At 44.6% G+C, this 26603-nt stretch overlaps 1 protein-coding gene across 5 annotated transcripts in view; it reads right to left on the minus strand.

Annotated features, from left to right (window-relative positions):
- Positions 1-1387: 1387 nt before the first annotated feature.
- The window catches only part of MTMR3 (myotubularin related protein 3), a 104771-nt gene continuing 79555 nt past the window's right edge, over positions 1388-26603 (minus strand). For 2 of the 5 annotated variants that reach the window (XM_080933945.1, XM_080933946.1), the window contains 13 exons: positions 25864-25977; positions 19894-20099; positions 18942-19073; positions 18377-18488; positions 13165-13360; positions 12274-12459; positions 11449-11619; positions 10119-10264; positions 7721-9119; positions 6420-6530; positions 5910-5998; positions 5240-5266; positions 1388-3469 (listed from right to left, as the gene is read on the minus strand). In XM_080933945.1, the coding sequence (XP_080790071.1) occupies positions 3298-3469; positions 5240-5266; positions 5910-5998; positions 6420-6530; positions 7721-9119; positions 10119-10264; positions 11449-11619; positions 12274-12459; positions 13165-13360; positions 18377-18488; positions 18942-19073; positions 19894-20099; positions 25864-25977 (3061 nt within the window). In that variant the 3' untranslated portion in view covers positions 1388-3297. The remainder of the gene's footprint in view (positions 3470-5239; positions 5267-5909; positions 5999-6419; positions 6531-7720; positions 9120-10118; positions 10265-11448; positions 11620-12273; positions 12460-13164; positions 13361-18376; positions 18489-18941; positions 19074-19893; positions 20100-25863; positions 25978-26603) is intronic. The other 3 variants (XM_080933948.1, XM_080933947.1, XM_080933949.1) reach the window with 3 other exon arrangements.

Here is a 26603-nt window from a genome sequence, read left to right on the forward strand (position 1 = left end):
CTAGGGAAGTCCTACTGCTCCACTCCATCCAGCTGACAAAGCTGGGTTAGTAAGGGGGGGAGGATGAGACGTAGAAAAGCATGTTAGGATTACACGGGCTGTAGCTGTGAACGAAGTCTCCAATGATCCACTGGCATAGATTCATAAGGAACTGTGGTTCCTAACAGCCTCCCATTTTTAAAGCTCATTTTTAGAGGGTGGGGGATGAACTTTACTGATGTTAAGAAATGCCCAAACACTGAGCTACTTTTAGCCTGATTGCTCAGTCTTCTAGGAAGCAAGTGTCCCAGGAGGTCAGAGAGCTTGGACTCCAGGACTCATGCACCCAGGGAGCATCAAGGGGCACAGGGGCAGCTGCAGGAGTGAGAGCATCGGTGGAGGTGCACACTGAGGTCTAGAAAGCCAGAAGGATGGGTGGCCCCTGGGGACACAAGCAGAGCCTGGGGTATCAGGAGCTAGTGAAGGAATGGCATGGGAGCTGGCCTTCTAGGAATTGGAAGGGCAGGCAGACAAGAAGCCCTTCTGGAGGCAGAGACTTCAAAAACTTGCTTTTCAGACTTTAGGGCCAGGGGAAAAGCAAAGTCCAGCTGAAAGAAGGGCCCCATGCCATCTGACTGATGTTATCTGTCACTTAGCTCTGCATCCTATCCTTGAAGTGGTGAGCTGTGGTGAGGTTCCCGACAGAAAAGCTGGCAGTGAGGCTTTGTGGTACCATCTTCACCAAGACTAGGCTGACAGAACGGTGCTGCTGGCAAAGGTGCTTTGTCACCAGGCATGACAATTTTGATCCCCAGATCCCATATGGTATGTTGAAAAGAGTGAACCAACTACTAGCTTGTCTTCTGATTGCCACACATGTGCTCACTGTCCTTTGGTTGTTGGAGAACAAGTAAATGCTTAAAGAAATATCCAATGGCTGCTTTCTGGCTCTTATCTGTGAGCCAGGTATAAACACCCACGGTTCTAAGCGCTGCCGTAGTTCTTAGAGAGCCCTCCGGCAGTTAGCTGCTGCTAGACTGTGATCAGTCAGTGCCTTACAAATAGCATGTGTGCCAGCCTGTGCTAAGTGACAGAGACGGGAGCAGAGAGGCTCTACAGGCTCGGTAGCACTGACTACTCTGGACATGCAGCGGTCTTTACGATGATCAGTGCTACGCCTTTCAGCCTGGTAGACCTCACAGCCTACCCTTGAGAAAATGTATTAGAGTGCTTAGGCATCTTGGGAAATCCCTTCGCCAAAGTCTAGAGTTGAAATGTGCAGTTTTCCTTGGCTAAAGGTCAAATTCCCAGCAATCCCACAAACCACTTCTGTGTGAGGGGGAAAAGGGACAAAGAGAGTTTTAAACCACAGGGCAAAGAATTAGAACTCATTCGCAGAGGCCACCGTGCGGACACTCAACTTTATTCACTTTATCTATATATTTAACAATTCTAAAGTATTTACTTCTTGTTTTGACAAAAAATGAAAAATATAGGAGCACTGGCTCCTCTTTAGGAGAAAAGGGTTATATGTACAGCTACGGAGAGTTACGGTTCCTCCTTTACATACAAAGAAAACATTAATAAAAAAGTGCTTCATTGATCAAAAAGGGCTAAGAGCTGCAAGCATTTATTCACACTGTACAACAGACCCAAGAAACCCGTATCATAACCTCTTGGCACCTGTCACTAGGAACTGCACAATCTTCAATTATGCCAACTTTCCCCACCTGCAGCTCCAGACCACAGCGATCATGGAGAACTTCACCCTGTTTCACTAAACTCGGCCTCTGCCTGACTTGCTCCTGGAAGGATGAGCAATACTCTGATACTCTAGCCTTCCGTTCAGCAGACATTGCTAGGGAAGGCTTCTTTCTGGCCTCTCGAATCCATACTGAGGAACATGTAGAAGCCACCTTCCTGAGAGACAGAAGGCCCATGGCTTCCAGAGGGGAGGGGTAAGGACATGGGCCAGGCTAAAATTAGGTGTCCCCCAACTTCACCCAACCCCAACACTATAATTGCTCTGTTACCAGTCTGCAGCTTTTAGCAGAGCCAAGCATCACCCTTGGGAGGTGGGGTGGGCACAAACATAGATGCCAACAATTCAAACCAAAACCAAAACTGCTCTCTACCCTTCCCACACCCACCTCCACTACAGAGAACTACTGGTTTAAGGCTCTTTTTGGACCACATCAAAGCTCACTGAGGGAAGGTACCCCGAATCTTCTCCAGGCCATGTCATTTTCCAAGAACCCTACAATCACCATGGCTCTTCACTGATATATAGCAGGAACCAGACATGTGCCCACTCAGGCAGCCAAAAGCAGGACAAGGGACTCCTGGGTCCTTCCTGCTGCCCCAGAAGTAAGAGAGGAAGGCTGATTGTGTAGAGAGCTTTGAAACGGTAGGGCTTCTGTCCTTCAGGAGAAGATGCATGATTGGTTTGCTTTGGGAACAGGAGACTTGTGGAACCCTGAGTCTGGATTTCCCTGTGTCGGCTGAGGAAGAGATTGCTTACTGGACTAGGACCCAGATGGGGGCTCCCAGGTGCCTAGCTCAGTGCAGGCCTTGACCACTGAAGCAGGACACTGCTTTCTGGCTAGTCTGTACCTTTTGGTCTGGAAGCCCAAAGAGGCAAAGAGAACCCTACCTAATCTTGGTCATGTTAAAGAAGGGGTCCATGTAAGCCAACTTGTCAGCCATCTAGCCCCTCAATAACTCAAAAGAAGCACATACCACTCTATTCACAGTAAGGCCTGTGGAGTACCTCACTGCGTGCCTTCCTCCCAATGCCATCCCTGTTTTTATTCTGCGAGGTGGGATGGCCCTATTCCTCTCAGGAACAGTACTCTCAAGAAAAGGGCTTCCAGCCTCCCCAGTAGCAAAGGTTTACCAGTCAACTCTGATACAGCTGTGATATGAGGAATGGTCACTAATATTAGGCTGACTTTCTGTCCTGCTGTTTCAGGCCTTCATTCTGGCTCCTTCCACATGGAAGCGCTGAGTGATCTCACAGAATGCCTGACAGCAAGCAGCTCAGCAGTTATAAGAACCTGGCAACCACTGGGCTTCCATTAAAAAAAAAAAATTAAGACAACTGGGACATTTTTCTTTTTAGAAGGCAAAGAAGAGGATGGAAAGGGAAGGGGAGAGGAAACAAAAATCAATTTACAATCCAGTGGTACATCCCAATCTCTGTACAGGTTGTTCCATGCCCCCATTCCAAAATGTATGGGCCTCTCGGACTGCCCAGGCTGTGTGAGAGCCTGTTAAAGGAACAGCAGCATGGTCTCTGTCACCCCAGGTCACTGAGCTTCAGTTTGAAGTGGCAGCAATAGGCTTATCCAGTTCAAGGTCAATGCTGGAGCTTGTGGGATGGAGGCTGCTATAGCAAGACTTGCACACTCGACTGGGTTCAAAGAGCTGCTGGCTAGGAACCGGAACCTTCTGGTTACAACAACTGGAGCAGAATACATTCCCACAATTCCTTGAGACAAAAAGGAAAAATAAACAACAACATTAGTTTCAGTTGGTAGGTTTTTGTGGGAGGAAAAAAAAAAACAACTTCAGAGAGCAACATTTGGTGTGTACCATCTGGATGTGTTAGAAACGTGTTCATTTCTCCACACTAGGCCAGGAAGAAGCTCAACAAGAAGATAAGTGTCTACCTAGTATAGTCATTTTCACCTCTGGCCAAGGATGGCATGTGACTGCCTCAACACTCAGGCACAAGGCTGTGGATGCATAGGAAGACGTTCAGAAGAGCTCTCTGTGGGCAAATGAGCCCAGCACTACAGCAACTGCCAGCTTAGCCCTGAGTACTGACCTGAGGATGTACCCAGTGATTGCATTAACCTTGCCCACCTGGGTATCTTGAGGTCAAACAGAGACCAAAGTCAAGTGGAGTCAGCCTCTGGGCTCCTCAAAGAAGAGAAACAACTATGCTGCCCATCTGGGAATGAGAAACTTTGGCCTAATGGTCACTGCCTCAGAGGTAAGTTGGATGCAGACTACTGCCAGCAGCATGCAAAGCCAAAACCCAAAGCAGCAGACGACACATGCTCAGCATGAAAGAGAGGTGGAAGGATGAGGTCATGGAGAAACACATGCACGTATACATCCCTGTTAGGCAGTAATCAGTCAGCTAGAGCTCACTACCCGGCCCCGTGCATCTCAAGGCTCCCTTCTCCTTTCTGCCAAAATCTCTATTTCTTTGTATCTTTGCAGTACAGGTCTAAACACCCAGACTGAAACCGCCCCAACACCCCTCTACCCCAACACACACACACACACACACACACACACACACACACACACACACACACACACACACACGTGGAAGGTAACCAACACAGGATAAGTTCTGTTCATCTTATAATCCTACATTTGCTGAGCCCTGAAGTACAAACCAACACTGGTCAGCTCAGCACAGGGAACCCCAAGGCACAGCTCTCCAGAGGAGAAGAGGGAGTTAACAGAAAGGCTTCCTCTGTACTACTCAGCCATACTCCTCAGAATACAGACCACACTGGGTAAGGAACACTCAGACATAGGAAGAACAGACACTGAAGACCACATAAGACAAAGTAACATGGAGAAGGAAGATGGGATACAGGGCAAAAGGACAGTGAATGAGAACACAAAGCCTTTCATTCCTAGAATGTAGGAAACATTTTATATCTTTCTAAGAAACACAAGTCAGCAAGAACTTGTGGTTACAGAGGAAATCTTCTGAATGTCTGTACTTGTTAAACATACCTGCTGAAGTTTGGCTTAAAAGCCTGATATGAATTCGATCAATTAAGCTTTTCTATCTGACTTCCCTTGGGAGACCCTAAAAGACCTAAGTAGAATCTTCCACACTAAGTAATTCTCTGCAAAGATCTGTTCATTTCTGTCTCTATAAAAATAAAACAAGGCAGTGATGCCATGACTTGAAGGTCACTAGTTTCATCAAACTAGTGGCATCAAAGAATGACTGTCACCTCTCCCTGAATAAAAAGCTCTGAAGCCCACTGGCCTTCCCCGAAAGATGAGCCCTGCAGAAGCATCACTTCTCACCAAGAGTCTAACAGCCCAGCTGGCCTGTGCAGTCTACAAGGCTGCAGCAGACATGCCCCTGTGAGTCTCTTGCCTGCCTAACCTCTCCCTTTCAAGGCTTCAGCCCAATGAGTGCAGAGACGGGAATGGCAGCATTAGTGTGGAGAAGTTACTGTGGGTGTGCAGACATCACAGACAAGTTGTTGCAAATGCTCACCACGTTTGATCAACACGGTCAGTGTCCCTGCAAGGAGGGGAGAAAGAGCTCAGAGGAGAAGCCACTTGGTCTAGGGGTGCGGGGTGGGGGAGACCCATGGTCCTAAGAGTGTCATCTGTCCACAAAGAAATTTTCCCATGACTTTCAATATAGTCTCACTTTAACGTGGCCACTGTACCATTCTGATAAACTTCCTATTCTAGGAACACTGAACATCTGTCAGATAATCACCACCCCAGCCAGGGCAAAGCAGCCTTAGTGACTCACTACCCAACCCAGGAGAAAGAAATTGGAGCAACAAAGACTGGAGACTGCCCTCAGCTGTGTCTACTATTCCCCAGCAGCACAGGGAGCAGGAAGGAGTGAGAAAATCAGGCTCCCCGCCTAAGATAGAAAACTGTTTTTGTTCAAAGTATCCATGACCAGTTTTATGCTGGAAATAAGAAATGAAGATCTATAAGGTAGCTGTTACCCACCAATCTGGGAAACAAAGTATGTCCACATTTCAAAATAGTGAATTGGAACAGAGTCCCCAAATACAGTTCTAGAAGGACCAGTTTCAGAGGCATAGAACCACATCCCTAATGGCAGCTCACACAGAACATTAATTGTAAGATGCCGAAGTTCAGATTCCGTAACCCAACCCACCCTAAAAGCCACCCAATGGCACCTGCAGTGGTGCTTCCTACTGGCGAGCCAGAAGGCACTGTCGCAGGCATAGCAGTGGGCAGCCAGGTGGTCAGGTAGCCAACGGGTCATCTGTAAAACACATGGGACCAAGTTAGTAACAAGATCAGCCAGCTGAAGTCAACAGAGCCACACCAGGGGGAGCAAGAGCCACAAGGACTACACGTGCTCCAGTGGTATCAGTCCAGCAGGCCTGCTGACAGTATAAGAAAGGTGTCCACATTGTTTGCCTGGCGGAGGCACCAATCTCCTGAGACAAACTGGCCCAGCGGCACCATGGGTTGCCATGAGAGCTGGCAGAGGCAATGGAGAGAAAGGGCCAGCTCACTGATGTCCCTGTCTTACAACTGATGGATGTGGGTTCTCAGAAGCTGAGGTGCAGAGGCTGAAGACTGACTGTGAGTTCTTGGTCAGTGGCATGGGGCAGGGACTGGAGTGAAGAACTGTAGGACACCTGTGTGGTTGGCACGCAGAGCAGGGGCTGAGCCTGTACCTCTGTGTCCTGTTTATCCACCTGCTCCCAGCTGGCTTCAGAGAAAATCTCTGTGCTGCAGCGAGACAAACAGTTCTGATCCAGATTGCTTTCCGAGTCGGGGATTGAAGTCTGTTGGCAAACAAACACAGCTGAACGGAGTGAACCTGTCTCCTCCCAAAGGAGGAACAGAGCACTGGGGGTCTATGGGCAGGCCTGAGAGCTAAGGTGCCAAATGTGCAGTCACACCAGCCATCCAGACTTGGGCTGGCCAGGTACAGAGAGGGGCTGGGCTCAGAACAACACATGGATTTTGTGAAGTGACGTGGAGTGGAAAGAAGGGTCTTAGGGTCCAGGAAGCAACGAGTGAACTAGAGGGAGAAGGAGCTCCCTATGTCTGCTGTTCTAGGGGGTCTGGTGACTCAGTCCAGCACTGAATGAAAACAGTGATTTGAGTGCGCCCTCCTTTTTTGTGAGGGACTCATTGGGACAATGAGAAACCATTATTTAGTAATGAAGAAAAAGCCAAAACTTCCTTTGGTTGGACAGTCACTGGATCTGGGATAATTCTCCAGAACCTGCCTTACACTGTCTGACCCATCAAAGAAGAAAGCCCCTCTGGGAATCTAGGAACCCTCATTTCTCTAGCTAACAGGCCTCATCAATGCTAAGCCCTCAACAATGCTTTAAAAACAAACAAACAACCCCTTCTCTCCATTTCTCTTGCCAGCACCTGCCATAGAGTGCGTATGAACACTTGTTCAAAAAGAGCAAAGCTCTCAACACTCCCGAAGTCTGGGAAAGCAGGCAGCTCTCTCTAGTCACTAAGGCAGAACAAGCACTCCAGCACAACAGTGTCAGCACTGCTCTACCAATGCCACTCTGAACGGGTGTGCAAGCCCTTCTAAACACATGTGTTTTTCTTTCAGGGTAGAGTGAACTGAGAACTCACTATGCAGCTTGGGCTGACCTCAAACCTGTAGAAACATTTGCTTCAGCCTCCCTTGATTACAGGCATGAGTCACAAAGCCTGGTTGACACAGGACTCTCTCTGCAGAGATTCCATCTCCGTGTCATGCATATCAACTCCCCTCTTTCTCTTAACTGCCTACAATGGAATAAAAAGCCAGCACAGCAGAAAAGAGGCAGACTGCTGTCTCCATGGCCAAGGCTAACTCCCAAACAATCTCTCTCAACATTAAGAACTTTCTAATCCTTTCAGAAATGTTTCAATAACCATGCACTGGGTGCAAAGGGTTATTTTGCTGGCCTCTGTGTGTTGTCTCCTTGGATAACTTCAAAGGAATCAAGACCTAACTTACCACTTCATCTCCAAAGTCCCCATTGAAGCGCAGAGAGCTGGTCAGGTACTGGCTCTCCAGGCGACTCTTCAACTCCTGGACTTGTTTCTTCAAAGTCTCCACTTCCTGTTGGTGACCAGATTCTATCTGTCGCAGGCGCTGTTGGATTGTGTCCGTGTACACAGGCATGCCATCATCATCCAGGTGGCTGCGGGAAGGCTGGTCAGGACTGCTGCTAGTGGATGGCCTCCCTGAGTGGCTATTCAGCCACTTGTGATGCAAGTTCCTTGAGTACAAGTGAGCAGAGCTACAGCTTGTGGCAGACAGCTGGTGGCTCAGTGAGTCCTTACTCCTCCCAGCCTCCCCATTGGCACAATGCCCATTGGGTGTGGGGTACTTCTGAAGGGTGTCAAACCCTGCAGGCTGTTCTGAGGCCTTGTTTTCAGTCTCTGGGACACCGTTGCACACAATTCCCTGTCTACATTTGTCTAACGGCAAGGCACAAGGAGCCTGCATCAGGCTGAGGGTATTGCCAGAGGATGAAGTCCTGTATAGCACAGAGTCCCATTGGGGCCTCTCAGCAGACCTGGGTTCTGGTGCTATAGGAAGCATGTCCTTGCCAATGAATCTACCACTGCTTGCCAGGCAAGGTCTGTGATGGAGCTGGGGCCCACTCTCTGACTTCACCTTATCTTCTAGTAACAGGTGCATGGCGTTGTTCATGTGTGGTCCTCTTGTCTCGAATGGGACTTGGGAAGGCAGCAGAGGACTAGACTGTGAGGTACCAAGGCCAATTTTTGCATCTACTGGGACAGCAGGGGCAGTATTCTCCCTGACCTCTGCAATATTCTCTACTTGAGGCTGTTCTACAGGGACCTCCTGGGAGTCCTCTCCCCTGAGAGGAGCTTGGAGTGAACTAGAGAGATCACTGTGCCCATCCTGATGTTCAAGAATACCCTGGGAAAACAAAGACAGGCTGGGGCCTAGATGGCTTCTTAAAGGAGCATCACCCAGCTGTGGTTCTTGGTGAAGTACAATTGAGCCCACGGCCACCATCCTGCTCTCTTTTGGTAGGAGTGCCTCCTCTTTGACCTCTGGCACCTCAGTGTGCTCCCTGTGGGCAGGCTCTTCTACCCCACTCTCCTCTTTGGTGGCCTCTTGCAAAATGTTCTCCATCTGTCCTTCAGCCACACCAGCTGCCACAGATAGCTCAGCACCACTGAGCAGCTTGCTGGGCTTTCGCAGGCTGTCCATAGCAGGCCCCTCTTCCCCAGCACCAGCAAAGCTGTTCAGTTCCAGCGAGCGCCCGTGCTCCTGCCACTTCTCATTCAGGCTGGGGTCACTGCTGCGCCGGCTGGCCAGTGGCACCATGGCGTCGCAGGTTGTGGTCAGATTGTCAAATGATCTAGTCTTGGGTAGGCTAAAAGAAGAGAGTTTGGGGAAAATGAGAATCTTAGAGGCTATTCAGAGGGCTACAGAGGACAGCAGGTTTCTAGTAAGCTAATGTTTCACAACTGACCCATTGCAGCCACATCTCTGAAATGAGGCTCAGACTCCTAGAGTGGCATGGCTCTCCACTGGTACTTCCTGCACTTCCTCACTGCCAGTCCCCACCCTCAAATAGGCTAACAGCATATGTTATTTCTAAAAGATGTCCTTTTACTTTTATGTTTTCCTCTCTTTATTTTTTGATTTTTCAAATGGGGACACATGTATTCCAAGTTGGCCTTACACTCTCTATATAGCCTAGGAATGGCCATGAACTCCTGATCTGTCTGCCTCTACCAATGTGCTGACAGTACAGCAATGCGCCACCATGCCAGGTTTATACAGCACTGGGGTGCAACCCACTGCAGCCTTCAAGGGGCATCCCTTACAATGTTCTGTGCCTCTCAAGTAATGGCAAAGGAACTTCCTGGTTCTTTGTACTATACATTTTAAGTTCATTTATTATCTCACTCTGATCTTAATAACACATATTCAAAAGTGGCAAAACCAGCTTCTCTCATCTTATAGTACCTGCCTTTCAAGCCTTAGAAGACTAATCAGAGTAGAGAAGGGGAAGGAGGGAGCAGGGTGTAAGAAAACCAGAGTCCACAAAGACTCTACAGATGTGCTCCACTACGGAGAAACGGCTCAGTGCATGTGGTAGAATCATAATAGGTCCAGTTCATTTCCAGAAATAAGGCTTACTATCTTTCTTAAGAAGCTAAAACTGCAGCCAGATGTCACAGTTTATGCCAGTAAATCCAACACTCATATCACTGCAAATCTAAGGTCAGCTTTGGAGGCAGGGAAATGAGGGATGGAGGAGAAGGGGGAGAAGAATGGAAGAAGGGAGGAGAGAGGGAATACCACCACTTGAGAGAGAATAGCACCACTTAGGACTTGGGACTTGTGGCATCAGCTTTGGGCTCACCGGCTCAGTGGGGGTTCATCAGGGCTGGTGCCTGGGGCTGGGTATGGTGCACAGCTGTCATCTGTGGGGGTAGATGGGGATGGGCAGGGAAGGTACACTGCACTCCACAGCATCAGATTCCGCACGTGGCACACGGGGTATAGCACCTGAGGAGAGGGGGAGGACACAGGTTTATGCATGATCCAGCAAATCTCTTAGAAATGCTTGAAATTACAGAGCAAGAATAAACACACCTAGGTGGGCCACTCAACACAGCTGTGTCACAGATCAACAAAGAGGTGGCACCAGTAAATAAAGGTCTATCTTCCAAGAGGATAGGTATAGAACCAGGGCTTCTGTCTGGCAATGATCATTTAAAAGTCTCTTGTGAACATGAAAAGCTAATGGTTCCTCTTATTAATTATCTCAGGTGGTCTTTACTGAATGGCAGGCTTTCACCAGCCTGATTTACCAAGTAAGAATTGTTCTGTTACAGGATGAATATGTCTGTTTCCCTGAAGCTTGGCTTCAGTAGAAGCTGCAAACCCATTTTACAAAATCACTTAAATTAATCATGTGACTATAAGGGTATTTCCCCATCTGTTATCGCCACTTCCCCGGTAGGCACGGTGAAGGGAGAGGCACTGTAAACCTTTTCTTCTGACTACTTAACTGTGAGGAGAAGTGTATTAATCACCCAGCACTGTAACACAACCCCCAATTAGCCTTCATGGACTTCTAAGGGCTTAAAATGCATCCCACAAAGGGAACACCAATACATTTTGATACACAGACATACTGCCTCTCTTTCTCTGGTTAGCAGAAGGCATTCTTTTGAGGGAACAAGGTGCTAAAAGGCCTGGCAGCTCTCATGTGTGAAAAGATCCATAGACAGACACATGCCAACACCAGAAAGAACTTTGTGCTGAGACAGAGAGGCAGTGGGTCCCACTGCCTGTTTCATGGAAGAGTAGCAGGGTCCTGGAGGCTGACCCTTCTTAGCCATACAAGGCATCTGAGATAAGGAAACTTGGTGCACTTTCCTCCAAAGTATGTAAACACATTAGGACTATGCTGAGCTCTGAAAAAAGTACAGGCAATGATTCCTGACAAAGGGATGATGTGTCTTATACCAAACCACCTTGAACCTGGGTTGGTCATGGACAGGCCAGAGCATTATCAAGAAAAAGGCTTTATACAGACAGAATGGTGGAAAATGAAAAATGGAACTGGTACCTTGAGACAGCTGACACATTTTTACAAAAACAGGTACTATTCAAACCAGCTCCCATATGCACCCCACCCTCAAACTCTTTCTGCTCATCACAGAGACAAGCTAAAGGGTACATACGGCTTCTGACTGAGATGAATACAGTAGGTTTTTAAAAGCCTTGTTGCCTGCTCGAAGAAGTGACCACACAGAGCACGTCCGTTCCTGAGTCTGCTTTTCCCCTCTCTCTTTGGCGTTGTTGCACAGGAATGTTCCAAAGAGACAGGAATAGGTATGCTGTACCAGTTTCACCTGCAAAATTCCAATCAGGCAAAATTATATAGTGGGGTACATGGTCTCAGAAAGGAGGTCAACCCAAATGAACAACTCACCAAGACATCCCAGAGAACACTTCAGCTCACTCAGGGATGTAGACTGTATATGTATAGGCAGCTAATAGGTGCCTCCTCTTCAGTTACCAATTGCAGGGCCTGACCCCAACCACCAGCACTCCCATATCAAAGACACACTAATGCGGTAGGCATAATGGAGAAATGCTGAGCCCGTCAGAAATAAGGGGAAGAAAGCTGAAAACACGGGAACAGAGTACATCTTTCATCAAAGGAGTGGGTGCGAGCAAAAAACATAATGGCAGACAGCATCAGTAGAGACTAGAGGAGAGCACATTCAGATAGTTTCTATGTCTAAATACCTTTTAGATCATGCACTTTAGAAACCAAGTTTAAAACAAACTTAATGTTACAGAGGAAAACCTGGTGCACCTTGATTCTCTGAGTGAAAAATAAAATGCCAGTTAACTGCTGTTGCTTTTAAATAAAGCAGTCACTCCTTGTTAAATTTGAAAAGTACATAGCTGTGAATGAAAATGGCCCCCTAACACTTGACTCAACATCCCTCTAAGTGTATGTGGGTCCCAAAATATAGAATCATTAAGTCCAAACTCACAAGGAATGCTTCATTGAACTCAAAAGAGCAAGGAAATTGCCTCTGAAGTTGATGAACACAGTCAAGCCATTGTAGAAACACTGGGCAACGTTCATTTAGATCATCTGAGTTCTCCCCATGACCACACCGGTCAGCAAACTTATGACCAAAATCCAGCCATTCCATTTCCACAAGGACTTGGAAACCCTGCAGGGAGGCACCGAGGAGAGATCACTTGTACAGTACTGTCTCATCTGTGACATCCTGAGCTCCATGTCCCCAACAGTCAATCTTCTTTACCAACCTTCTGGGAAGTTCCTCTGGCACAGACTCAGAGCCAAAGGCTCTCTCGGCCTAATGGCTCACACATCATTTTTACACAAATGTCTCAATTCACCAACTCCATTCAGGATCCAGCTAAAGGACACTGACTATCTATCTAGGTATTTGTGTAGTCTTTCTAATTTACCACACAAATGCTACTGCCTACCCAAATTTCTCTTTTATTAATTTTAACTTATAATGCCATAATACAAAAAGTCTTGCCCAGTAGCAGTGTTTATGAGTATTTGTACTTTGTGTCACTTTATGCGGCTGTCCTTCTGTCTTTAACCCATGCACTTCTGTTGAGACCCACTATCATAAGCATGTGGGTGTTCTCTAAGGGCATTTTCCTGAAGTAGACAAAATCTTTCTAAGTAGAGAAGCTGCAAAGGAAACATTCCTGCATCCTCAATGCCCATTACTGAGCACAAGGCACCTAGCCATATAGCTCTAAGCAATGGATGCAGGATTACAACAAACTACACTTTCGATAGACTTAACTTCCATCCCCAAATTGATCATACAACCTTCCTAAAGGTTTCTACAACCTATCTTGAAATGCTCCTCCCTCCCTCAGACACACTTTACCTCTATGGTTCGGTAATAAGGGTCCAGCAGGAGCTTAGCCAGGGCCACAATCTGAGGAGTGCGATCCCAGCCGTCTGAGCAGTGCACCAGCACTGGCCGCTGATCGCGGTCCACTGCATGCACGACGAGCAGTGCCGACTTCAGAAGCACAGACAGGTGATGGAGCCACTTTGTACTTTCAAGAGCAGAAAGCCAACTATAAAAAAGACAAGATATGGAAATACTGATTTTTATGATTCTATGGCATCATGTCCAAGGCCTGTCAAATTAAAAGGAAAATTCCAAAATGATTCTTAAAAGTTTACTTATAATGGATATCCATGTGAGGCTCAAGCTCCACAATCAAGAGAAGACAGCTTTAGGGGAAAAAAGCAAAAAACAAAACCCTATAATTAACAATACTACACTGTACCCAGAACTTATTTTTAATTTTTAACTGTGTGTACAGGAAATGTGTAAGGAGGCTGGAAGAGGGTGTCAGAGCCCCAGGGTTAGAGAGTTACAGGGTGGTTGTGAACAGCACAATGTGGGTGCTAGGAGCCAAACTGCAAGAGCTCTATGTGCTCGTATTCAATGAGCCATCCATCTCTCCAGTCCCCTACTCTCCTCCCCCCACCCCCCCCAATGTGCTGGGAATAAAACCCAGGATCTCACATTTGTTAGTTAAGTGTTCTACCATTGAGCTATGCCCCTAACCCTAGTTCTGACACACACACAAGTATATCTCCCCCAATCCACATTTAATTAACTTGAAACAGGGGTATTGTTATATAGCCCAGGCTGATCTGGAACTCAGTTCTTAGATTAGCCTCCAAGTGCTGGTATGTACCACCACATCTAGCTCTTCACAGATAATTTGCCAAAAGGGTGTGTGTGTGTGTGTGTGTGTGTGTGTGTGGTGGTGGTGGGGGGGGACAAGGGGGAGTAGTCCTAGACTGATACACACAATGTAAGAAATAGCTCTTCTGGCAAACACATGAATGGTTTAAACACTACCTATCACCCACTGTTAAGTCTTGACTACTTACTGACTAAAACTGCATAGGTCCATTATGATCATTAGAGTCCTAAGACCTGGTACAATGGCTACATAATACTGCTGAGTTAGATTGGATTCAGAAAGAGGTCTCCCCCGCCCTTTTCAAAATCCTTTAGAGGGTTATCAGATAAAAAGAACGGCCTGTTTGGCTTGAGGTTACATAGTTCACTACCTCCCCCAATTATGCTGATTTTGTGTTTCATGCACTTCTCCATCCCTCATTCCCCCAAACAACTTGTTTTGTTTTTGTTTTTGTATTGTTTTGGGTTTTTCCCAAAATGTGGCCAAATTTGTGGTTTTAGTCTAGCCTTTTAATCACTGAAAGATAAGGAATAATAATTGTCCAGGATCTTTGAGAAGGCTTTGCCAGGACAAGGTTTAGATAAGGCCTATAGGACAAAGCAAGTCTACTAAAACCTGAAGAATGAACATGAATGTTATTAAGAGTCTAAGAAAGGGAGAGCTTTCCTGCTAGGCAAGCGAACAGTAGAACAGGTGTACAAGCCCTGTTTTTCCCAACTATACTGTGACTCAGAGGCTGACACTATGTTGTCATCATTGTTACACCCCAAGCTTTGCCCCAAAATATAGGACTCCTTCTATTTAATGAATTATAATTTTTTTCATAGGTAAAGTTCAATTTCAAGATTCTCTATCTTTCAGTTAGATACACTTAAAACACTTTCTTGACGAGTCAGATGTTTTCTCTTTTGTCTTAAAAAGCTAAGAGTCATTGTGACCATCTCCCTGCAGAAGAAGCAGTAAACAACTCCAGGAGGACTCCCTTGACCCACTGACCACGAAGTGCTGTCAGCCTGAGAGAGAAGCTGAGAGAGAGGCAGCCACCAGAGACGATGCCACAGCACTCCTTTGTGCTGTCAAATTGGAACAGAAACACAGCGTCCACGAGCCCTCCACGGCCCCAGACGGTGGCTCACTCAGTGTCCACCAATGCCATAGCTTTTTTTTCATCCATAAAGGAGATTTAAGTACCCAAATACAAAGCATTCTATTTTTAACAAATCCTCCATTCACTTGGACAGGGATAGGCTAATTAATTTTTGTATTCAAAACAGAGTTTTATTTTTAAATAGTCCCCCCTCACCCTTGTCTGTGTATGTGCAAATCCAGTGAAGGCCAGAAAGGGCATTGTATCCCTCAGAACTGGAATTACAGTCATGAGCCATCATGTGGATATTAGGAACAAAAGCTGGGTTCTATGCAAGAACAGCAAAGTGTTCTTAAGCACTGAGCCATCTTTCTGGCTCCAAAATTAAGTTTTTAAAGAAAGAACTTAAATATATGTGAGGTATCAAAGACTACATAGTACTGATCTGGTCTCTTTATTTTACATGACAAGGGATCCTGAGCAGTTAAGTTACACAGCCAAGAACAGAGTTTGTGACAAGTCTAAAAGGACTAACTAGGCCCTGGAGTTAAGTGACAGATGCAAATGGAAAATCCAGAAAGGAAGAAGCCAGTGCTTCTTTGGTCAGAATGGTGATACGAATGAGATAGGTCCAAGAGGCTCGTATATTTAAATGCTTAGTCACCGGACTGACACTATTCGAAAGAATTAAAGGATTAGAAAGTGTGGTCTTGATGGGTGATGTTCATTTGAATCACTTTGAGGTTTCAAGAGTCCATGCCACGTCAGGAGTCTCTGTGCCTAGAGGTCAGGATACAGCTCTCAGCTGCTGCTTCATAGTGCATGGGTGCCACTATGCTCCCAGCATGATGCTAACGAACTAAGCCTCTGAGAATGTAAGCCAGCCCCAAGTAAGTGTTTCCTTTCACCACAATACAGAGGCGCAGGCCTTTAACCTCAGCACTCTGGAGGCAGAAGTAGGCAGACTCCTGTGAGTTTGAGGCCAGCTTTATTTATGAAGAGAGGCCAGGAGAAGCCCTGTCTTGAAAGACTAATGGAATACACATTTATTCCCAGCACTCATGCGGCAGAGAAAGATTTGTAAGTTCTTTGTGAGTGGCAGAGAACTCTGAGTTTAAGGTCAGCCTGATCTACAGAGTGAGTTCCAGGACAGCCAAGGATACACAGTGAGAACCTATCTAGAAAATAAAGAAGAGGGGAGAGAACAGGAGAGGGGAGGAAATGGGAGGGGAGGAGAAGAAAAAGGAAAAGAAGAGAAAAGAAAAGAGAGAAAAGTTGCCTTGGTGGTGATGCCTTTTTACAACAGAACAGTGACTAACAGTCAGACACTGCTTCCTCTTCAGGGCTGACTGCTACTGTGATGGATTTAATTACTTTTTACCAGGAGTCAGCAAAGGCAGTTTGGGCAGCACTGATGCTATAAATCCAGTTGAGAATGTAAAACAAACAAACAAAAAAAACTTGCTTTGATTATAGAATCTACTGTCAGGACCCAAAGAAACAACTCTGGGCTTCAGCACAAGCACTTAAAAAAGAAACACCTATCTTTACTGGCACACTGCTGGCTTCCTGAAACAACAGTGCTTACATCTCTTTTACAAAGCACTGCTCCCAATTTATCTCATACTCAAACAAGTCCCCTTGCAGGGAGTGCTGCTTTACCTTCCACACGGTAAAGTCCAGCTATTCATTTTTAAGAAGCAGTAGAAACTATGATAATGTTCTGAGTAAGATTACTTTAGAAATAGAAGTTAATGTAAGAAAAGAACTGGCCTACAGGTTCAACACTAGAACATACTGAGAGACTGGGGAGATGGCTCAGTTTGTAAAATGCTTGCCACACAAGTATGACAACCTGAGTTTGAGTCCTCTAGCACCTATGCACCCCCCAAATGGGTGGAACCTGAAAAGCTCCTCCCTTAAACTAGCTTTCATATTTCACAATACTCAAAAGAGTTATACAAGCTTCCAAAGGCGGGAAGGAACCAACAGTCCTACCCAGCTGTGGTATCTATGAATCATACATGATGTGCTTGGCACATATAGGTATACCACCAATAGACGTGCTAACTTGGAAGGTGGTGATGTCTCAGGGTCTTGCCCCATGAAAAAGAACTGCATTGTAACTAAGAATTGCTTACAGTGAGAGAAAAGTCTTCTTTGGAGATGAGCCCCTTAATACCAAATAGCCAGACCTGAAATCCTATAATACAAGCAACACTAAATGGACGGAGTAGGTTCTGTGTGCGTGCATGCATGTGTCTTCACACAAAATATTGCTATAGTGCTTCAAGGACCAAAGAATTACACTGGACTAAAAATAACTCAACAGAGAAAGGAGGAGCCCATGAAAAAATAACAAGTGTCTGCTGCTTCTGCTCTGAGGACTGAGATCGATTATGTGCTGCATCCTAGACTCTCTGACAGAACTGTGTTACAGACGTATCAGTGAGGCTGGGTACCCTAAACAAAGAACGACAGGCCAACTAAGGAACAACTAGATTGGGAGAAATCATCCTCCCAAGGGAAGAGTCTCCAAATTGATTATCCAATACCAAGTTATCAGCCCTGAAAAAAAAATAAAAGTAACATTATATGGACTGAACAGATATTTATATACTTAGAAATATGCACACACATTGTAGGAATATGTACTGTGTGAATTTGTGTCTCTGTCTTTCTTTGCCTGCCTAAGGCACCTTCTGATTGGTCAAAATAAAAATCTGATGGCCAATAAGCTGAGGCAGGATTAGAAAGTGGGACAACTCTGGCAAAGAGTTCAGGCACAGGTGTTTTCTCCATCTGGGCTTGAAGGAAGTCAGATGTATGAAACCAAGGAGAGGGAACCAGCCATGTGGGAAAGAGTAGAATAAACAGAATATTGAGTTATGAGCTAGTTGGGAAGCAAACTAGGCATTTATTAATAAAAGATAAGCCTCTGAGTTGTTATTTGGGAACTGGGGCAGACATAGAGAGCCTGAATGGTTACACACATTATAATTGGGTAGGAGGGAAAGGGAAGGGGGTAAGTTATGTAATTATGTTTTAATTTCAAAACAAAACAAAACACAAACTCTGCAGAAGAGCTGAACAATTTTTCCACAGTTGATGTTCTATACTGTAGAAAAAACAGATTCTAAGCCAGAGAGAGTATCCACAGGGATAAATAAGGTTCACTAACAAACAGAAACCTCTGAACTTGTTTAAAATCAAACCAAACCAAACAAAACTAGCAATTCAGCAGCAACAACAAAAAAAGCATACAAATTAAAGCCAAGCCTTACTTTCCAGGATCTGGCATCTGGGTGCACAGCAGTCGCAGAGACTGGAAACTCCTCCGGATAGAATGTATGTTTGCCATTCCCATAAACACAACTTCACAGTTTGGATAATACTCTGTAGAGAAAAACAATTTTAAAAACCCACAATCCATTCAACTTAAGAATCACACTAGCCAATGTGAAAGCAGCAAAGTAGCAGCACTCAAACAGTAGAGCCATGACAGATTCTGAAAGGGCACAATGCTGGAACTCTGTGTTTACTACCTCAATTTGATCCCCACTTTTCTAAGAAGTTTGTGGGGAGTGGCAGGAAGCTAGTGATTCGTGGATGTACTGTGTAACAGACTGAGAAACAGAGCCTTCACAGACTTGTGGGCAGAGACCAGCTTTCCTATCCTTAAGATTGGCACACAGGAGGAAGATGGTCTGCACCTCAGGAAAGCTTAGGAATGTCAAGGATCCAGAGACAAACCCTGGCTTTCTGTGTCATTTACTTTAACTGAAGCCTAGTCTGTGAATGACCTGCACTGACAAGGACAGATGATGCAGGGACAGATCATACACCCACCTGGGCACTCACAGCCTCCTCCTTTGGCTCGATTTGCCACAGCTGCTGCATAGGAGCGTGCATCCAAGATCAAAAGCTTCTGTGGCTGGAGAGCTAAACTTTCTGCTCCTGAAGTATTTGACAGAGAGGAATCTGCAGACATCAAGAAGGGGATAAAAACTAAAAACCTAGCTTTCCTAGAACTATGAACAACTAGTACCAGAGACATATCACAGTGAAAACAGAACAAAATAAACTCCAATCAGTGAAGCCCCCTAGCCAGACCCTGCTATACTGACTTGCCTTCGGGATACCGTTTTGCTTCTTCAAATTGATAAGGATTAATATTGCAAAACCAACTCCCAAAGCACATTAGGTCAAATTCCTACTTCACCTAATGACTATTTCTACCCCTGTAGTCCTTTCATAAGAGCAGGTATTTTTCTCCACAAACTGGAGACAGCCCACGTCTTCATCCAAACACTTCATTCTTGTCACAATGGCAAGAAAGACAACACTAGGCTCTTAAATTGAGCTTGAAACAAAAGGTCTTCCAGTACTTTGTCAAGACCTGTCACTCCTCAAACAAACTCACTGAATTCTCTCTTATAAAAGTACTTTAAGGCTGGTGAGATGGTTCAGTGGTTAAAAGCACTGACTGCCCTCTTCTAGTGTGTCTGAAGTCAGTTACTATATACTCACATACATTAAACAAACAAACAAACAAACAAACAAATAAATAAATCTTTAAAAAAAGGAAAGTAGCTTCATAGCCAGGTGTGATGATGTACGTCCCAATAATCAGGAAGCAGAGGCAGGTGGTTCTCTGTGATGTCAAGGCTAGCCTGGTCTATATAGTGAGTTTCAGGACAGAGACTCAAAAAATCTGAAGTAATCTAAGGAAAAGCCACTTTAAGAAAAAGCTTTTCAGGTGGTTTTAAAAACTGTTGCATGGGCCTAGTGAACACCTTACCAAACTCCACATCAGAAAGATCGCCTGCGTTGGGAAAGTCCCGACAACTGTTCCGAGTGGAAACCTTGCTGACACTTGACTGAGAGTCGGAAGCACAAGCTTTGGCCACTGACTGCACCAGATGTTCATCATCAGCATTTCTCCAGCCCCACCAGCTAACCTCTGGTTGTCCGCATCGGGCAATGACAGCTCCATTGCTCTGGTGCCTGTGTAGAGACAACAGACAGTGAGTGTACTACGTCAAGGCCCCCATCTGATGCTCCATCTTTTGCATTACTAATAGGGAGAGAATAACTTTGTCAGTTATCATCCTATCATAGTGCTCTCTGTAAAGTTACCAACAAATGGTAAGTGAGTATTCTGAAGAGAAAATGAACTGACACTCACAATTTAGATATTCTGAATCTTTATTTTTGGGAAGTAAGATTTTTTTTAAATTAAATTTAAAAAAATTAAAAATTACTATACTAATCCTACTTTGTAATAATTAAGTACAAACACCTCATTTCTGATACTGAATCCAAAACATGCAAGATACTAAAGTACAGAACACACTGCTTTCCTCACTCCTGAGGGGCTGCTGCAGTGTCCATGCATTCACTGCCGCTGGTTAATGACTTTCCAAACCCATCCCATCTTTGCAAGTGGAACACTCGCCTGGCCTACAGTGAAATACTTTGTACGGCTCTCCTGAGATGTCATGACTTACAAGTTATTCTTACTGTGGACACAGCACTCATGCATGACCCAGCCATGCTTCCTCAGGCTTCTCAGAGGGAAGAAATCACAATCCCAGTAAACTATACTCTGACAGATCCTTTTCCAAAACCAGAAATTATTCTCAGAGTCTACTCTGAGATGCTATTTGCATGTGTTTTCCAGTATGTCAATTAAAAAGTTGGAAAAATGTAGTATTTAGTTGTAAAAAACAAAGTTCAGACCCATGCTATGCCAAAAAGTATCACAGAGTGAAGTGAGTCCATCACAAAGTTAAGACTTGTCACATAGTCAGAATAGGCAAATCTAGAGAAACAGTCCATTACTGGCTATATCAGGATAGAGCATTTGGGGAAGTAAGAAATGACTACTAATGAGTATGAGCTTTCATTCTGTAAAATGAAAATACAGTAACATTAATTGTAGAGGTGGGTCACACAACTCTAAATGCAATATACTAAAGACTGCTAAATTGTATTAGCATATTAAAGCTTTCTTGGGGCTGGAGAGATGGCTCAGTGGTTAAGGGCACTGGTTGCTCTTCCAGAGGTCCTGAGTTCAAATCCCAGCAACCACATGGTGGCTCACAACCATCTGTAATGGGATCTGATGCCCTCTTCTGGTGTGTCTGAAGACAGCAACAGTATACTCATAAAATAACCAAATATTTAAAGCCTTTTTTAAGCTATAAAAGTAATAATCTGCTATAAAAATGGAGAGCTCAGTGGATGAAGCATAGGCCTGGTACCCCACACTCCATGCCTGAACGCATGTAAAAATAAGAGGCGGCAAATGACTCAACAAAGCTGTACCACATGTGCAGATATACACTACACTACACTACACACACACAATATTTTTGTTCTATTTATATATATATATTTATATATATATATATATATATATATATATATATATATATATATATATATAGTGTGTGTGTGTGTGTGTGTGTGTGTGTGTGTGTGGTGGGAGAGAGGCCAGAAAAGAAGGAAAGCCCTCCAGGAGCTGCAGTTCTAGGCAGCTGTGAACGCCCAGTGTGGGTGCTGGAAACCATACCCCAGTCATCTGAAAGAGCAGCAAGTGCTCTTTACCACTTAGCCAACTCTTCAGCCCCAATAAATACTTAAAAAAAATTGGTAAGTAAAAGTCTAAAGCTCTACCAATTCTATATACTGAAGAAAATGCCCATATTCTTAAAATGCTCTTGAAATTGCACATGCAAACCCACACACAAACAGTACAGATGAGTTTACTCAGTATTTCATTCCTTTTATTCTTCTTTAGGAAATAATGTGAGAAAATTTAATCCTTAAATTCACAAGCAGTAAGTTGAATCTGGTGGTAACAAACCCCACTCTAGTTGCTCACAGGTTTTCAGTTCTTTACACGCCATTACCAACACCAAATTGGCTCAAACACAAATGAAACAAATGATGTGAAATTCCATGATTCTTGCTGTGTCTTCCTACTAGCCTGAAAAACCACAGATCTGAATGATGGCAAACTTCCCAGAAGAGGGTGAGTGGACCTTCCCTGAGAGCCCTCTGTCTCTGCAAGGCTTCCTAGCACTGACTGAGAAAGAGTAGCAGATGACACTCTGGTAGTCAATCTGGAAAGCTTTGTATTGCATGAAAGTCAGCTCAAAGACAAAAGTTATATATAATCACTTTAAAAGGTAAAAGAAAAAAAGAAAATTATATAAAATGGACATTTTACCATTTTAACAAACAGAACTTGCTAAAATACAAAAGGGTAAAAGGTCTAGTAAAAAAACCCAACTTATTAAAACATGAAATGCTTCTATTTCACATGAAAATGCAATGGTTTAATCCTCTAATCTGATGGTCAGGCAAGCTCCTCATCTAATGAGGATCACCACATGCACAGAGAAGCTGTGAGCTGCACTACAGATGGAGGTCTCCCAAGATCCTGCTGTGCTAGAGCAACTCTGTTGCTCTGATCAGGGACTAGTCCAGCTCAGTTTGGCCAAGTAATTGTTGCTAATGACCTCAGAAATCACTGCTGCAGGCCACACAGAATTATATTTAGAAAATGCTGGGTTTAGGGGCATCTTGCTACCTGTGGTGGTTTGAATAAAATGTGATGGTTTGAATGAGAATGGCCCCCATAGGCTCATATTATTAAATGCTTAGTCATAAGGAGTGCCACTATTTGAGAAGAATTAGAAGAGGTGGCCTTGTTGAAGTAGGTGTGACCTTATTGGAGGAAGTATTGTCCCTCTATCTCTTGGCTTCCAAATCAGGATGTAGCTCACAGGGATTGTTCTAGAGCCCTGACTGCTACCATGCTCCTTGCTATGATGATAAGGAACTAAACTTCTAAAACTGTAAGACAGCCCCAACTTAAACGTTTTCCTTTCTAAGAGTTGCCTTGAGCACAGTGTCTCTTCACAGCAATGAAACAGGAACTAAAACATCACCTCTGAGGGACTGAAGAGTGGTGGAGTGTCCTGAACATTCTTCAACACACCCCTAACAAAACTAAACAACACAGGGATTGTTCAGTTCAGAGATCAGAGACATAAGATGCATGCCCTTCGGTAGAGAGAGCAGCTCCAGGAATCCTGTTTGATTTACATGGCTACACCAAGAACTTTCAACTACAATCTTTACAGATTTCTCTCTCAAGGGTTGATAGTAAAAATTTCCATTTACGTATATATTCTAGGTATCTAAAGTGGGGAACCCTGTAACCCATGCCTTCTAAAAGAGGATTATAGAAAAGAAAGGGAAAAAAAGCTAATTTTTTAAAAATCACATTCTGAGGAGCTCTTCTTAACTAGCATACTTAGGCTTTCTGCCTAAGGGGAGGAAAAATGGTTTTTACTGAAAGCCTTTTACTCAAAAAGTAAGAGTACTCCCCCTTTTGCTCCAAGTCACAAGTCTTACAAATGCCAGGCAGCCGATGGAACACAGCTGTTGGTCAGAACAGCAGCCAGATGCTTTCCCAGCCTCATAAATTCCTTCAGCTTTCTCTGTTCTATAATTCCATGTCATTCTCATACTTGTGTGACAGGTAAATTTGGTGACCTACTTTGGTATCTGAAAACAAAACTGATGAGGATTGACATCGGAGGTTTAATGGGTCCCACTGAGCCACAGGAAGTGTCCTTCACGGTCTGTATTCAGGGTGGCATCAGAATTTGCCTTCAATAGGCTAAATGAACAAACTGGTTACCTTTATAGGAATGCCAAAGAAATATACCTTCCTAGAGCCTCAATATTGGAGTGCAATAGTTCCTGGTGTGGCAGTTTTTAACTATGTCACTGTTTTGGCTCACTTTGGGCAGTCTAAAAAGTCCACAAACCAAAAAATAAAATAAAGAATGTTAACATTACAAGACACAATATGACTTCCTAAAAATGTAACATGATTGTGTGACAGCAGAGTGCTCACTGACTTATAAAGCTAGGACTCAAGTAAATACTCAATTCCAAATGTCACTTAAAGGCATTAAAGTGGTAAGAGGCCCTCATTTACATACCAGAGCACATCTGAATTAACTTTCCTATTCTACTCATCAGAAGCAGGCTGGAGTCAGTTAGGGTGCCACAGTGAGAACACAAAGAAAGTCAGGGCAGTGACTCCAAAACTCATGCTCTGTCAGTGTATCATCAACCCTTTTTAAAACTTGCACCCCTTAGCCCTTATATAGGTACCATTCCCTCAAAATAAAAATCCCTTATGCAGGGAAGAGAAAGGCTTCTAAGAATCTTGACATAAGAATATGCACCTCTCCAAGGGTGTGACAGCATCAAACCCTTGGTGGTTTGCTAGAGAGGCCCTCAGTGCTATAGGTGTTGGGATTCTGTAAACCCCACCCCTCAGTTACCTAGCAACAGCCAGGTATACCCCACCCCTCAATTACCTGGCAATAGCCAGGTATGCTCCACTCCAGTGATCTGACACTATAAAAGGAGCTGCTTGACCCCTCCTCTCTCTCTTGCTCTTTTGCAGCTTTGCTCTCCACTCAATCCCTCCTCTTCCCCTTCCCTTCCCCCCACCACGTGCTCACAGCCGGCCTCTACTTCTCTCTCTCTCTCTCTCTCTCTCTCTCTCTCTCTCTCTCTCTCTCTCTCTCTCTCTCTCTCACACACACACACACACACACACCCTTTTAACTCTCCCACGCCCTGAATAAACTCTATTCTGTACTATACCCTATACCATCATGTGGCTGGTCCCTTGGGGGGAAGGGATTCCCAACATGAGCCTCCCAGAGGCCTTGCCCCAGGCCTCACCGAAACTCCATGGGCCACTCTCTTCATCCTTCCCCTAACATTGGGGCCAAAACCCAGGACGTCATCTTTTCACAACATTGGTGCCCCGTGACTTTTCCTTTCAGTGACTTTGTCTTTCATTGGTGCCCTGTCATCTTTTCCTTTCAATAGGTAACACCAGTAATGCAGGTATCCTGAGTTACCACTCTGAGGAGTCTTTCAGTGACATAGCTACTTCCGAACCTTCTAGATCCCTCTAACTCATTCTTCACCCATGCTCCTATAAGTGACCTTAAAAGCTCCATGTGGTCAACAAGACAGCCTCAGGCAGAACCATTTCTTAGGTCTGTAGTTGGTATCCTATCTAGGATTTATAGAGGGGCTATTCATGTCTCCCCACAACAGCTACAGCTACATGCCTTACATCTCTGAAATTTTCTGTCTAGCCACAGCTGATCTTATGCCTTACATCTCTGAAATTTTCTGTCTAGCCACAGCTGATCTCAAAACAAGAATCCTTCCACATGTTAAAGTGACAATCATAAACACCATTAGGGTTCTTTCAGCTCTATTCTAAATCTCACTAATCTTTCAACACAAAAGTCCTGTTAAACATCTGAAGCTAAATGCAGTGAATACAAGAAAAGTCATTTTTACTTTTTTAAAGACAAGGAGGTCTCCCTGTGTAGGAGCCCTGCCTAGCCTGGAAGTCCTTACAAAGACCAGGCTAATCTTGAAGTCATAGATAACCACCTGTCACTATCTCCTGAATACTAGGATTAAAGGTGTACATTGCAACAGGTGGCCTAGAAACTTTTCTATGGAAATATTCTCATCAGAGTTCATTTGCATTGCCAGCTACTGTTCTGGACACAGTGAAAGCTATTGTTCTTTTGGGTTTTGTTTGTTTGTTTGTTTTCTGCAAGCACAACTGTCTCTGCCAGGTCAGCAGCTGTCAAGATGACAAGCAGTGGGGCAGAAGTACCTGGGGCTGGTCTGACTTACATACCTGTAGATGACAGCAGGGATGCGCTTCCAGGATCTGAAGCCTGCCACACTTTCTAGTTCTTTGTCAGTGATCCAAGCAGGTACTATGAGCTCTTGTGGATAACTACCACATAATCTGTTGGAAAGAAGAGAATGGTGGTGAGAAGAAAAGAGAAAGAGAAGGGGAGAAGATGGAGGAGTGAGAGAGAGGCAGAGGCATAGGACATGAGCTGGCACAGGGACACTATTCATGCCATCACAAAGCCAGGTAAAAAGGCAATGAGGGGGCTGGAGAGATGGCTCAGTGGTTTAGAGCACTGGCTGATCTTCCAGAGGTCCTGAGTTCAATTCCCAGCAACCACATGGTGGCTCATGACCATCTATGAAGGGATCTTCTAGCATGACTCCTACACTTAAATAAAAAACATAAATAAATAAACTTAAAAAAAAAAACACAACGAGGGTGCTTGCCTAGCATGTTCAAGGATCTATATTCATTCTCTAGCATAGGAGAAAAAAATGGCAGAGGAGAAACTGGGGGAGAGGAGATTATTTGAGGTTTAGGTCTCCTAACCAGAATAGGCAGCCAATTTTTGCTTATATTATACAAATTATGTTTGATGGTTCACTCTGATGCTGCCTTTTGGAATCTGATAATCTAACAATGAAAAACAAGAGTTGAGGGACATTCTCATTATCCATGATAATTCTCTGTTGTAAATGTCTGTGTGTAAGTACAGAAAGAAGCATCTGTCACCTCTC

The sequence above is a fragment of the Micromys minutus genome (assembly GCF_963924665.1).
Source record: "Micromys minutus genome assembly, chromosome: 1".
Taxonomy (NCBI): Eukaryota; Metazoa; Chordata; class Mammalia; order Rodentia; family Muridae; genus Micromys; species Micromys minutus.